This window comes from Bufo bufo, chromosome 4, assembly GCF_905171765.1.
Source record: "Bufo bufo chromosome 4, aBufBuf1.1, whole genome shotgun sequence".
Lineage (NCBI taxonomy): Eukaryota > Metazoa > Chordata > Amphibia > Anura > Bufonidae > Bufo > Bufo bufo.
The window spans coordinates 555,003,811-555,018,079 of NC_053392.1; the positions used below are offsets into that span (position 1 = coordinate 555,003,811).

Below are 14,269 nucleotides of genomic sequence, written 5' to 3' on the forward strand. Positions count from 1 at the left end.
CAGCCAAAAATATTTATTTTTTTTAAATTGAGAAAATGTTACTCCATGTGCATTCTGTTTCCGTATGTCTGTTCCTCATACAGATTGAACATGTCACACGCATTACGGACAAGGATAGGAATGTCCTATTAGGAGCCAGCTGTTTCGTTCTGCAAAATACGGAATGCATACAGACGTCATCTGTATTTTTTGTGGATCCGTGTTTTGTGGACAGCAAAATACATATGGCCGTGTACATGAGCCCGAAGCCATACACCTTGGCTGAGGGCCCTGGTTACAGATTTTCTATTTGGATCCAAGAATTTCAGGTTGCTTCCTAGGGTCTTACTTCATACTTGTAAGGTGTCATGAGTGAATAATTCTGCAGACAAACTCCATTTATAGAAACTGCTCAACAAAAAAATTATGCTTCAAAAAAGTTAAATAAAAAATATATCATGATTCTCTCTTCCACACACACCTCCATCAATACACCCTGTTTTTTTTTTTTATTCTGCTAGTTTTGTTTTTTTTCCCCCCACCAGAAAAGGCTAGACTTGTCATACAGGCTTCTTCGTGAAAGCAAGTTGCAACACTTTAAAGAGGCACGTCACAGATTCTGCACTAGGGAAGTGAAAACAAACGTGTCCTACAAACCAGTACCGACTGTGAATCGAAAATGGTTAAAAGCGCCAAACCTATTATCTCAGGGCCCTTAATAAACTGATGTCGTCCAGATTCCACAAAAACAACCAAAAACAACCAACAAAACAAAAGAAAAGCAACAACGCCGCACACACCTTGCTGCAGTATTTAAACACCATCAATGCTCAGTACACAATTCACCGCGTGAACATACACAAGGTTATTATTCTATTATTTTTTTAACACAAGACTAGTCATTGAGCAAATGGATAATATCCAAATTATGCGCAAATAATCAGTTTGGGCTTAACAGTCTTGGATCAAATGAAAAAAATAAATAAAAAAGAAGCTGTGCCTACAAAAAATAAAATAAAAAGTCAAGTGACGTTCCAAATAATACATTTAAACACAAATCTGATTAAATTTGTTGGGAGCTGAATAAATATTTGTAATGAGCTATTAACATCAAAAGGTACCTGCACACGGTGCAAATTTGTGTGCAGAAAATCTGCATTAAATTTGCGCCAAAACTGCACAAGAAGCCGAATATAAATCTTCACTATTTATCGCGTTTTTGGTGCACATTTTTATGCAGCTTTTCATGCTGATATGATGCAGATTTTCGGCAGCTCTCAACCTTCCATTGAAAAAGGTGAAATCTGTACAAGAAAAACACAACAATTGACATGCAGCAGATTTCAAAATCCTCAGGACAGGTCAATTTCCGCACCTAGGAAAAAAAGCAAAGAGTACGTGAGATTTGTCTAATCTTATACAGTCTACTGGTCCTGTATCCCATTGCAGTTTTTCCGCACAAATTCCACGTGTAATCCGCACCGTGTGCAGCCACCCTGAAGAGAACACGTCCTAGGTAGCAGTTACAATGTGTTCTAGGTAAGCGCAGATTTGCACCTATTTTAAAGTTCCCTTTTAAATAAATAAATTAAAAAAATAGAGATATATATATTTTTTATTTTTTGTTAAAAGGATCCACCTATATGATTGCATTTGAATAACAGTTTTTTTGTTTGTTTGTTTTTTAGAAATAAAGTTGCAGAGTAAATAAATAAAAATACTAAAATATATGGCATGCAAATTGTTGATCAGAATGAAATAAGACCAAGGGCTCATTCACACTTACAAAAAAATACAAATCAAATGCTGTTGCTTAATATAATTTATTTCCAATTTTTTTGTTCCATATTGTATCGACTTTCGTTCCATGTTATATTCAGAGTTGTATGTTTCATCTATTTGTTTTGTTAAAAGGATTAACGTCTTTGCATGTTTTCTTATGCTGTAGAAATAATTAAGAAGAAAAAAGAAATACACATGCGAGCTATGAAAATGTGCAATTTCCTTTTAATTTCAATTCATTAACTTCTATTGCTAGAAACAAATCTGTTGGGGGGGAAAAAAAAGCACAATTGTCATCTTTAAAAAAAAAATATTGCCTAGTTAAAAAAAGTGAACAAAACCATTTAAAATATAATTTCCTTTTCCCATAAAAAATTGAAGTAATACAGATACACAAGTCTGAATGAGCTCCAAATCTGCTCTCACCAAAAACTGAAGAAAAAAAGTAAATAAATAACCGGTTGCTGTGGGCCATCTCCTCCACTTTCCACCAGTTTTCATACATGCAACCTGAAGAAATGAGGACACGGAGGCTTGAAATCAATTAGTCTGATTTTTATTATGGGAAGAGGGGGTATGTAGATATGTGCTTCCCTTACACTGGGAGTGATGTAACATACCATGTTATCAAATTTACAAACATATTTATTTATTTTTTATTCATTTTCCACCTACACAGGGACAAACTGATCCGAATCTTCAGTGACACAAATGGAAGTGCTGAGTAGAGACAGAACTTTATACCGTGAGCCCAATTCAACTAAAGGGACAGTACGAATGAAGTGATACTACATACAAAGCCTATTAATACACACTGCAACCACAGACCAAGGCCTTTCTTTCCATGAGGCGGAAGCTTAGCTGGCATCCAGGCTCAGTGGAGGCTGCCATCTTGTAGACTGTATCAAAAATCAAAGGGCAACCTTAGCCTATCATAGAATAGACATTACTGATGACATCATCACCGCCTCTAATGGCTGAGGCCTACACCAGATATGTGAGTAGTTGATGCCCCCAAACCACCGCAAGGCTCCAACCAGACTTTTTCTGTGCTGCCATCTTTGTGAACAACACTGTTTCATATAGGTGACCTCAAATTTAACCCTTTTGCCCCTGGGAGCCTCTACTCAAGTTTTTTTGTGACAGAGTGTGCAGAACATCTGACCCCCAAATCTCATGTCAACATTTTGGTTTCTCCACAAAAGGGACTGTTAGGAGATATTAAATTGAAAACAATATAATTAAACTAAAAATAAAATGGGTCCTAGAAACGGACCGAATATTTACACATTTCAGCTGCTACAGGCAGCAAGAGGCTGCAAGTCCTATATCATACACCTTGAAGAAGGACACACATGTGTGCATCTATATACACATTATCAGAAGTGGTGACCTTTGGGTTTAGACCAAAAATACATAGAAGTGGATGGAGAGAAAAAGAAGTTCTGCATTTCCATATTATTAGTAGACATCACAGTCCAGGTGACCAATAAATAAATTCACAGGAGGAGGACAGTTTCTACAGCAGGTCCAGACTGATGGACATGGAGGAGGTCTCCACCCCAGATAGGCAACCATTGTTGCGGCCTATTCTTCTCCTGACACCACTGAGGGGCCCTGGCCTGATGTTCCTTACATTGAAGTTTACTTTCCAGAAACTTATGTTCCTTGGTTCACAAAACCTGGAACCTCCAGGAGGCCTGATCTTTGTAGTCCAGACAGTCAGTGGAGTTGAAATTGAGTTTCCAAGAGGAGGCAGCAGCCTGGTCCTTGTAGTCCAAGCAGTCAGAAGAGTTGAATGGCAGTCCTGTGCTGGCATAACCCTGGTGGTGGTGATGGTGATGGTGGTGGCTGGAGGTCTGGCTTAGGTGGTGGTGGTGGTGATGGCTGGACATGGAGGAAGGAGTCATGGGGCTGAGCTGGTGAGGGTGGTGGTGGGAGTGCATTGGGGCCAGGTAAGAACTGCAATCCATCCCTCCAAAGTAAGAGGAGGATGGGGCAGGGTAGCCCTGCGTGTACCCGGCTGACTGGCTGTAGGTCATTGGATAAGACGCAGATGAGGAGCCAGAACGCTGCATACAAGAGGCACTGCTGGGTCCCAGGGGGTCTGGGGCAGCGCTGGGGGCAGGACCAGTGCCTGGGGAGATAGAGGCAGGGCTCCAGATGGAGGAGGCTGTGCTGCCATTCAGAGCTGCGGAGGCTGTGCCCAGGCCTGGGTTTCCAGAAGAGCCGGAGCTGGAGGAGGAGGATGAGGAGGAAGATCCGGAGCTGGAGACTGCAGGCGGGGTGAACTGACCGCTGCTCTCCGAGCCTGGGCTCTCCCGGGCCGGGCTGCACTTCTTCTTAGTGGGCCGGTTCTTGGCTCCAGAGCCGCTGCTGTTCTGCTGCTGTTGCTGCTGTCTGCACTTAGCCCGACGGTTCTTGAACCAAACCTGGAGCAGAGACAAAAAGGGAACCATTATCCCATTACATGGAGTCCGGCTGAAGAGTCCGCTCTATACATTATACATATGTGCAATAGACTCATTAGAAGGGGTGAGTGGAATGAGGAGAGGACCGGGAGACCCTGCACTACACCACTGCAGGGAGTCCGAATACATGAACACATGATATATACATAACACACAGATAGGTAGGGTAGGGGTGTGTGTGTGTGTGTATATATATATATATATATATATATATATATATATATATATATATACACACACACACACACACACACACACACTTATATAAGCACATAGCACGAGATATGCGGGCATACACACAAATACATACATATATAAGATGACAGTGTGTATTTACATATCATGTGCTAACACACATACCCATAAGCACATATCACATGATATATACATGCATACACGTAAATACATAATACATATATATATAAGGAGACAGCACATATATTTAGTATATACACGTGTACTAAAGATCACCACAAAGTAACCTCTGTGTACTGCAATATTCGGTACAGTGTGTGAGGGGATGCCAAAGATATTCAGATGCAGGATCTATGAGTAACTTTTTCTTATCTTATTATTAGATTTATATTAACCTTAAACAAACATTATATGGACTCCTATGTAGAGCTGGGATTATATGACGACCGTCCATCATCCGGAGACTTCTGCTCCTTGGAAACTTATTTCTTATTAGCAGCTTATTAATTACTTTGCTGCTCTTGGACTTGTGGAGACTAAAAGATCGATTACATTTATTAGATCTAAGGATAAGAAGCTCGCTCAGATAAGATTATTGCGTTTTTAATATTCAATCCAACAGGATCATTATCTTATAGGCGATGGGATCGTTAGACAAAACGAAAATATGCCATATGTTCTGCAGGTGACCAAGTTTCTTCGAGCTTTGAATTTCGTTTCATAAAATAATTCTTCGATTAAAAAAAAAAAAAAAAAAAACACTCCTCACTTAATAAAATTATCTAGAACGAAAGACACCGGTACCATTTGTATAGGGATCTACAGACTCTGATTGTCTAAAATTCTGATTTTAGGAATTGTTCGGGACGCAGATGTGTAACTTTACATAGCTGATAAATGTCGCTGTCCTCCTATATAGTTACAATCTGAATTATCCCATGCATACACTTACACAAGTTTTTTTTTGTAATAAATATTAAACGAGTTAATGAGCTATATACACACAGGAGGCCGGGGGGCTTCTTTCTGTAGAGGGCGCTACATTTCCTATAACCAGTCTGCCAATCTGGTTAATGCTCGAAAATAATAATAAAAAAATCAGCAGTTTTTACAGAAGGTTCAAACATTTTTGTTTAAATATTATTATTAATAATAATTTCTTATGATATAATCACAGATCAGAACAAGGATCCTCTTGGTAAAATCCCTATAACCCCCAGCACCAGGTTACACTGCACAGAATCTGCAGCGCTATAAGTCTCCATCTGTTCTATATGGACTATAGGCTGGACAACCAGATGCCTGCGCTTGCCCAGCAGTGCACTATATGGCAGCACTGTTGTGTAGTAGACTTTTAGTAGTTCACCACCAGTCCTACAGAAACAAAACTCAGAGCCTCATGTGAGGTCAGACAACATGGAGAACAGGTGGTCATGGCTTACACCACACCACTGATCACATAACCTAAGCCTTCCGCCAGAGCTGAACTCCACCACACCAGAACAGCTCAGGCCACCCCTTTTCTAGAGTATACTACTAAAGTGCAGCTGTCCTTGTAGCCTCAGCCATCAGAAACCCACTTTACATATCCCCAAATAAACAATCACGCCAAGAGTTTCTGCAGCAGCTGAAGGGGTCAACTAAACTAAATGCATGTCGCATATAGTGTCTTTTGAGGTTTGTAGAAAATGAGATATTTAGGATAAAGTAATAGTGATCATAGGGAGGGGCAGCCATTTGTGGTTTTTGTTTTTTCAGTCCATAATCCAAAAATGGCGGACACTACAGTGACCCTCCCTCCAGCCAGAAATAACTGACAGAGAAGAAAAGATGGAATTAAACAGCACAGGAGGGGAAGCTACACAGGAGGTAGGTTGCCGGTTTGGCGGTGCATTACCTGAACGCGGGATTCCGGCAGGTTTATCTTTAGGGCCACCTCCTCCCTCATGAAGATGTCCGGGTACCGGGTCTTGGCGAACAGAGCCTCCAGCACGTCCAACTGCGAGCGGGTGAAGGTGGTCCGCTCCCTGCGCTGTTTCCGTGGGGTGGCTGTAGACACAGGACGCATAAAATGTTAGTACATAGAGCTAGATCTGACTGCACCTCAGCGCCTGTACACACAGTGGCTTCTAACTTTACAATAGCAAACGGATCAATTATGCATTTTAATAGCTTCAACTGAGCACATCACCCATACTTACATCAGGATAAATACTGGGAGACGTTAATAAAAAGAAAAAAAAAAGATGTAGATAAAATACTGAACTTAGTGTGTGTTATTATAAATAATTACAAGGGCCTAGTAATTAACCGTCCGAATTAAATGCCCCCGTCTACTGTACACCCATCACGAGCCAGACCGTAGGTACAAGAAAATAACCTCCATATATAATTTGTGGTGGTTACTGAACCAATATAACAACTTCTAGAATAGGAACTTGTCCCACAAAATAAAGCGCTTACAGAACAGAGATAGAGATATATATATTATATATATATATATATATATATATATATATATAATATATCTCTATATATATATACACATACACACACACACTCACATACTGCCAGCGTCTTATCCTTACAGCAGATATCTTCTGATTATATTTAAAAAATTATAATATTATATATTATAATTTTTAGGGAACCTATAGAGAACCAATAACTATTCAGCACACAGTGGTAACAATAGTGTATAACTCTCCAGCTCTCTCAGTACATTATATATTTATTACAGGATGAAGTGTTTTAATAATAGGAAGCATTAACACAACCTTAATGCCAGCAGATATGGAGCAAGCTGCAACTTGTCATTAATATTCTGGACTCTAAATCAACATTTATCACATTGTATCATCTACAATGACAACAAGGGCAATTATCACTGTCACAACTACACCTCACACTTCTGTACACAATTAAGACAGCAGCCAGTATTACAACTTTAAAAGAAAAATATATTTTTTATAAATGTGTGTGTATATATATATATATGTATATATATGTATATATATATATATATATATATATATCTATATATATCACACACACACACACATATACATACATACATACATAGGGAGACCTGCATCCCCTATTTTACTCCCGAGCTGTACACAAGGCCTTTACAACTTTACTGAAGAGTAAAGTAACACTGAAGTTTTCTTTAGTAAAGAGAAAGTGATAGCACTAGTACTAATTGTAGTAACACTGAGGGTAGTGGTAATTGTAAGTAACACTGGAGTAGGCCCTGCTCTCTCCATACAGGTAGAATTAGCTCTGCACCCTGATCCTAGAATGAAGCTAAAAACTAAAGAACAACTTTAGAAAACTCTTCGGGCCTAATATCTAGGCTACCAGGAAATCTGTTGAAAACAAATACTATAAATTATATACCGCATTGTACAATAGTGTGTGTGTGTATAATATATATATATATATATATATATATATATATATATATATATACACACACACACACAATCACATGCATACACACTATTGTACAATGCGGCATATAATAAAATACTGTACTTTTTTAAATCTAGCTTCATAGAAAAGGTTCAGACTTTCAAAACCTAAAACGAACCAATATTACAGATCTCCCCCTGTTCTGCTCTACAGAATTGTAAATATTTATTTAGGACACGACCAAAAAAAAATAAATACAATGAAAAGTAAAAATAAATAAATAACCAAAAACGAAAACAATAAAAGGTGTTCTGGGGGGTGTATTCTACAGCGTTAATCGGGGCACACACAGTCTGCATGAGCAGGGGTGAGAGGTTTAGGGGTGGTCTGACTCTTACCTGGGTATCCCACAGACGGGTGGAGTAAATCCATTGCCGGCCCTGTAAGCCCCAAGCCATTCATGCCATAGGGGGGCTGTTTGAGGTATGACATCATGCTAACAGCTTCCCAGGGGTCTCCGATATTATCCACAAACTGATTGCACCCCTCAATCTTACACAGACACAATGGTCATTAATAATTTCTTCTTCTTCTTCCTCCTTTTCCACCAAGTCAGGACCAAGTCTGAAGGACAGAAACAAAGAGCAGTTATATATATGTAATAGACTGTGACATGCAGTGTATAGAAGAACCACAGACTACTGACAGATATTCCAGGGATCCGGAGAATCAAACGCACAGCTAGGGCAGAATGCACACTGAGCTGAACGCCCGCGCATCCCCAGTTCTCACCCGACCCCGACAACAGCTCCCTTCACACAGGCACAAATTCATGCGATTTCTGTCTTTTATTTGCAACCTAAACTTTTTTTTTGCAGATGGCTAATGCTCCTGCGGTATCTGCCACCAGTCCCCCTCCAGTCAGGGCTAATTAATGGAGATCCCACAAATACCCCATTTACATAACCAGGTGGATGCAGCCCCATACAATGGGCATACAGGCTGGGGGTCCTCACATCGGGATCCTGAACATCCTACCTGCTGCTGCTGGAAAATTACCATCTGCTCTGTACAGACATTGTTTTTGGCAATAGACCTGCCCTGTGTTGTATAAGAGGTGAGGAGGAGGAGGAGGAGGGACAGGGCAAAAACACAAACACGTCTTTCAGGGATCAAATCAGGTGAGAAATTACCAATCCCAATCCAAGAAATCTCAACATGGAAGAGACAAGGCAAGAAACGAACGGGAGTGAGAGCAGGAGAGGAGCAGAACTTGGGCTGAGTCTGAAGGATCCTCCAGGCAGATTCCTCACTCAGGCCTCGCTTCTTGCAGCCTCTGCCTCCCTCCCTGCAGCCTCTGTCTCCCTCCCTGCAGCCTCTGCCTCTGCCTCCCTCCTTGCAGCCTCTGCCTCCGCAGGATGACAATGTCACCTGGATGCTGCGGGCATTGCTCCAGAAAGTTAAAGTCCTAAAAAGTTTTTCTTCTTCTTTTTTTTTTTAAAGGGACATATCCCATTTAACGACCCCTCCCCCTTCAAACCCTGTTTACTAAAGTTGGTGCCAGGGGCTATGAGAGGAGAGAAGCCTGGCAGCGCAGGCAGAGGGCATAAATCATTTACCTTGCAGGCAGAGCAGATGTCTCACGCCGGCCGCTTTAGGTGATAGGAAATGTGGACTGATGAAGATTGATCACCCTGCTCGTGCCCTATCCCTTGTAACGAGGGGCGGTGGCGTAGACGTGCGTCTTGGCCAATCGGTGCAGGGGACGGCCCTGAGTGACGCGCGGCTCAACCAATGAGGTGAGTTTACGCCTCCCTCCACTGACTACAGAAGCAGCTCCAGTCTCCTGAAAGTGAGCGGACGGGAAGGGGAACTCGATACAGGGCTCCGGCTTTATAACCCGGGGATTAATAAAACAAACACACCCGGGCCGGGATCCGGTCTCCAGAGCTGCGGGCTGGGGCCTAACCCACCGCAGCATCCTCAGCATCAGCCACAACTCAACTTCTGTATCACATTATTAAAAGTTGTGATATAAGAATCCTGGAACCAGATGTGTTATTATAATTATAATTATTATAATAATAATAATAATAATAATAATAATAATAATAATATTCACTGATTACAGGACATCACAGGAGCACAATAGCTATCTATCTATCTATCTATCTATCTATCTATCTATCTATCTATCTATCTATCTATCATCTATCTCATATCTATCTATCTATCTATCTATCTATCTATCTATCTCTATCTATATATCTATCTATCATCTATCTCATATCTATCTATTTTTCAACTATCTATCAATTTATATATCATCTATCTATCTATCAATCAATCAATCAATCATCTCTCATATCTATTATCTATCTCATATATATCTATTATCTATCTGTCATCCATCTGTCTATTGATCTATCTACAGGATTAATCAATTTTGTTAGACTGCAACACTTTTTCATATTATTTCGAAAAATATTTTTTCGTTATTATTATAACAAATTACCAAAATAACATCTTTGCTCTATCTATTTATTTATCTATCTATAAATATATTTCGATATATATATAGAGATTTCTTGTATATTTTTCATGTTTTAATTTCCCAGTTTTTTATTATTTTTCATTCCTATTGGTTTCATTGATCAGATACTGAGTAAACAGATGATAAACAGTTAACACCATTTAGCAGAGAGGGACAGGACTTGGGGGAATATGAGGGGCAGATAATCATCTCTGACAGATCTGCGCATTAATTAGTTTTCCAAATTTACGAGTTCAGAAATTCGCCCGGTTTTGTGAAGAGATTTACTAATGAGTCCTGAATACAACGGGGGAGATATGGAAGAAATTACAGGAAAGAAAATACAAGTTAGGTGGGGAAAAAAATTGTTACAGTGAAATTATTCTATTTTGAAGATCGAAAAAAATACGTTAAAGTGAAAATTTGCAGAAACTGTAGGAACCTAGTATTCTTACAGATTTGATACATGACAAACATGTTATCAGAACCAGCGGCATAAACCTGTAGAGCTGAGGGTACAAGGCATCCATCAATCCACATTCCTATTTGGAAAGAAAATGGAATTTGTTCAAAGTGAATCCCTGACAGACAACCCGAAATGTACCCGAATGGAAAGAGGGTGAAAAAGAAGAAAAAAGGGGAAAAGGAGGGGGGGGGGGGGGGCAGATCTGTCTCCAGTCTTGAGAAGTCATCTATGCACGAGCACTTTCCGTACCAACAAAGACTCCAAGGGCCATTCACAAAAAATAATTAACTTCTCCTCACAAATAGATCCTCTTCTGGAACTTTCAATAATATTTCAGATCTATCACCTCTTTTTATTAATCTCCAGGTAAATAAATAAATATATATATATATATATATATATAAAATAAATATTAGATCGATTGATAGATATTAGATAGATACATTATATAGATATGTAGATAGATATTAGATTCTATAGATAGATATTAGATAGATACATTATATAGATAGATATTAGATTATATAGATAGATATGAGATAGATACATTATATAGATATGTAGATAGATATTAGATTATATAGATAGATATTAGATACATTATATATGTAGATAGATATTCGATTATATAGATAGATATTAGATACATTATATAGATATGTAGATAGATATTAGATTATATAGATAGATATTAGATACATTATATAGATATGTAGATAGATATTAGATTATATAGATAGATATTAGATACATTATATAGATATGTAGATAGATATTAGATTCTATAGATAGATATTAGATACTTTCTATAGACAGACAGGTAGATTGGCCTCCCCAGCCCCTGTAGGTGTCTGCTCTCCCTCCTCGCTGTCTGTAAGGCTATGAAAGTATCAAGTAGCAGAAGCCCTTTTTGTAATAAGAGTATTTTGTCTAATCCTAAATTGCAGGAGAATTTTCTTAATGCCTCTGCCCATAAACCTCGGATTAAGGGAAGTTTAAAACGAAGAAAAGGGGGGTGGGGGTGGGGGTGCAGAAGGGAAGAGGAGAAGGAGAAGAAAAGCCACAAAAGTTTAGTGTGTGTGAAGCAGGGAAATTGTAGCTGGGTTCTGGAGGGAGCAGATACTTGTCTCCTGCAGGATCCAGGAGGTTTAAAGAGAAGATGAAGACTCAGCAGCAGCAGCTCCTGGTCCATTGCTGGGGTCTGACTGGATCTCCGGCACCTGGAATCTACTACAGTCTGGGATCTTCTAAAGAGAAGAGCAGCCCCAGATCAGACACCTGGAAGGCTACACAAGACCCTGATCCTACAAGACACCCCCCAGCTCCCACCTCCAGGGATGGCTGACTGCACAGAAGAAGAAAATATCTGCCCTCCCCAGGGGCTCTTTCATTCATTTTGGCCTTGGATCCGGATGACGGTTCATGAAGCTTCCAAATTGCAGGGGCAGAACCCCCGACTCCTTTTTTTCTTTTGTTCCTTTTTGATTGGGGGCTGTTTGTGTAGCTCTCCGGGAAAGGTAAGGGAGAGGAGGTGGAGAGAGGGCTGACGACCCCCAGTCTGTAGCCTGCACCCCAACTCCTTGTATGTCTGCTGCCTTCAGCCTTCTCCTTGATACATTGTTTCCATCTCTGATACATTCATTTCTAAATCTCATTCCTAGAAATTCCAGTAGCATATGAATAAACCGCAGGGATTTACAATGTGGGGAAAACTTTTCTGCAGCTACAGGTTGTAGATCCGAGGAAGGAATATCTGTGATGTGTAATCTCAGATAATCTAGAACAAGATCAATCACCCATGCTGTAATCCAGGACACTTTATTATTATTTTTTTTTTACTAATTTTCTCAGTTCTTCACAAGTCTTTTTTATTCACACATGAAATAAAAATAAATCCATTCATTATGGTAAAAGTTTTTATAACTATTAAATGTCATATGCATTAACTTTTGTAATCTGAAAAGAAAAAAAATTATTGAAGTGGAAAGTTCCAGCCACTGGTCCCTACAATATTATCTGCATTTGCTGTATATACTGTTTATGCCACAGATCAGGATGTTATAGGTAAAGTAGCAGACACCATGTACAATAGGCTGACACCAGGGAATAATGCCATTTTATACTCCTTCTCTGCCTTTCTATGGGGACATTTTGCTTTTCATATAGGCTTGGTGTTGGTGTCTTTATGCATAGTTCTATATTCCAATCTCCTGCAGCCTCTACCCTATCTCTAATCTACTATATGGATTATACAAGCATTTACTACTTGTACACATACATTTATAATACTTTACTTAAGGAATAATCACCATATAGATTAGCAGCAGTTCCATAAAACTTCTCAGGAGTAAAAAGTATTAAAAATGTTCTTTGTGCAGCAGTATTTGTTCACACATTGTATTTACCTTGGAATGAAAACCAGGCAGGACCCATCAGAAATGTGCTGCACCAGGTAGGACAGTATTAAAAATACTGCAATCTAGTCACTGGTTATACATCATTTGTTCCTCTGTATCTAAGGCTATGTTCATCTTTGTCAGTTGTTCTGTACCATTCTAAGAAAAGAACCCCCCCCCCCCAAAAAACAAAACAAAAAACAAAACAAAAAAAAACAACAGCTGCAAATCCATCATTTGACAGAAATTAAGACAACCCAACAGACACCATTGACTATAATGGGGCCCATCAGGTTTCTGTCAGCCTATTTAAAAAGTAAATAAATAAATAACAAAAAAAACAAACAGTTCATATGACAGAAATGAACAGCATCCAATGGACACCACTGGCTATAACCTAATATCTATCTATCTATCTATCTATCTATCTATCTATCTATCTATCTATCTGTTAGCTATTTATGTGTCAAATAACTATCAAATATCTATAAATCTATATATTTATCAATATCTATAATTATAAATATCTAGTTATCTATATCAATATCTAATATCAATATTTAATATTTATCTGATAGCTATCAATCTGTCAAATATCTAACAATATCTATATATCAATAGATTAATCAATTATCTTTATCTATCAGTATCTCATATCTACCTGATAGCTATCTATCCATCTGTCAAATATCTATTGACATCTAATATCTATCAACATCTTTCTATTTAATTATTTATCTAATCTATTTATCTAATCTAATATCTATGTAATCTATCTCTAATCTATGTAATCTTTCTATCTCTCTATGTAATCTATCTATTCTATCTATCTTTTCTATCTCTCTATGTAATCTATGTTAGCTATTTATGTAACCCATCTATCTCGCTCTGTTAGATATGTGTTCAATAACTATCAAAAATCTATTTATCAATATCTAAATATAAATTAATGTAAAAATACTGTATGTAAATATATCAAACTCAAAATAATCACTTTTCTCGTTATAAATGTTTAATAAAAACATGAATACGG

At 38.6% G+C, this 14,269-nt stretch overlaps 1 protein-coding gene across 3 annotated transcripts; it reads right to left on the bottom strand.

The window, feature by feature from the left end:
• Positions 1 to 2,301: 2,301 nt before the first annotated feature.
• Positions 2,302 to 9,544, bottom strand: OTX1 (orthodenticle homeobox 1). Of its 3 annotated transcripts, none has more exons than XM_040430133.1 (4): positions 9,461 to 9,544; positions 8,240 to 8,465; positions 6,325 to 6,476; positions 2,302 to 4,193 (listed from the first exon to the last, which is right to left on the bottom strand). In XM_040430133.1, the coding sequence occupies exons 2-4, from the start codon at positions 8,334 to 8,336 to the stop codon at positions 3,435 to 3,437; spliced, it is 1,008 nt and encodes a 335-aa protein (XP_040286067.1). In that variant the 5' UTR covers positions 8,337 to 8,465; positions 9,461 to 9,544; the 3' UTR covers positions 2,302 to 3,434. The 3 variants fall into 3 exon arrangements, with proteins under 3 accessions (XP_040286067.1, XP_040286068.1, XP_040286069.1); XM_040430134.1 differs by lacking the exon at positions 9,461 to 9,544 and adding an exon at positions 9,035 to 9,227; XM_040430135.1 differs by lacking the exon at positions 9,461 to 9,544 and adding an exon at positions 8,880 to 9,010.
• Positions 9,545 to 14,269: the final 4,725 nt, after the last annotated feature.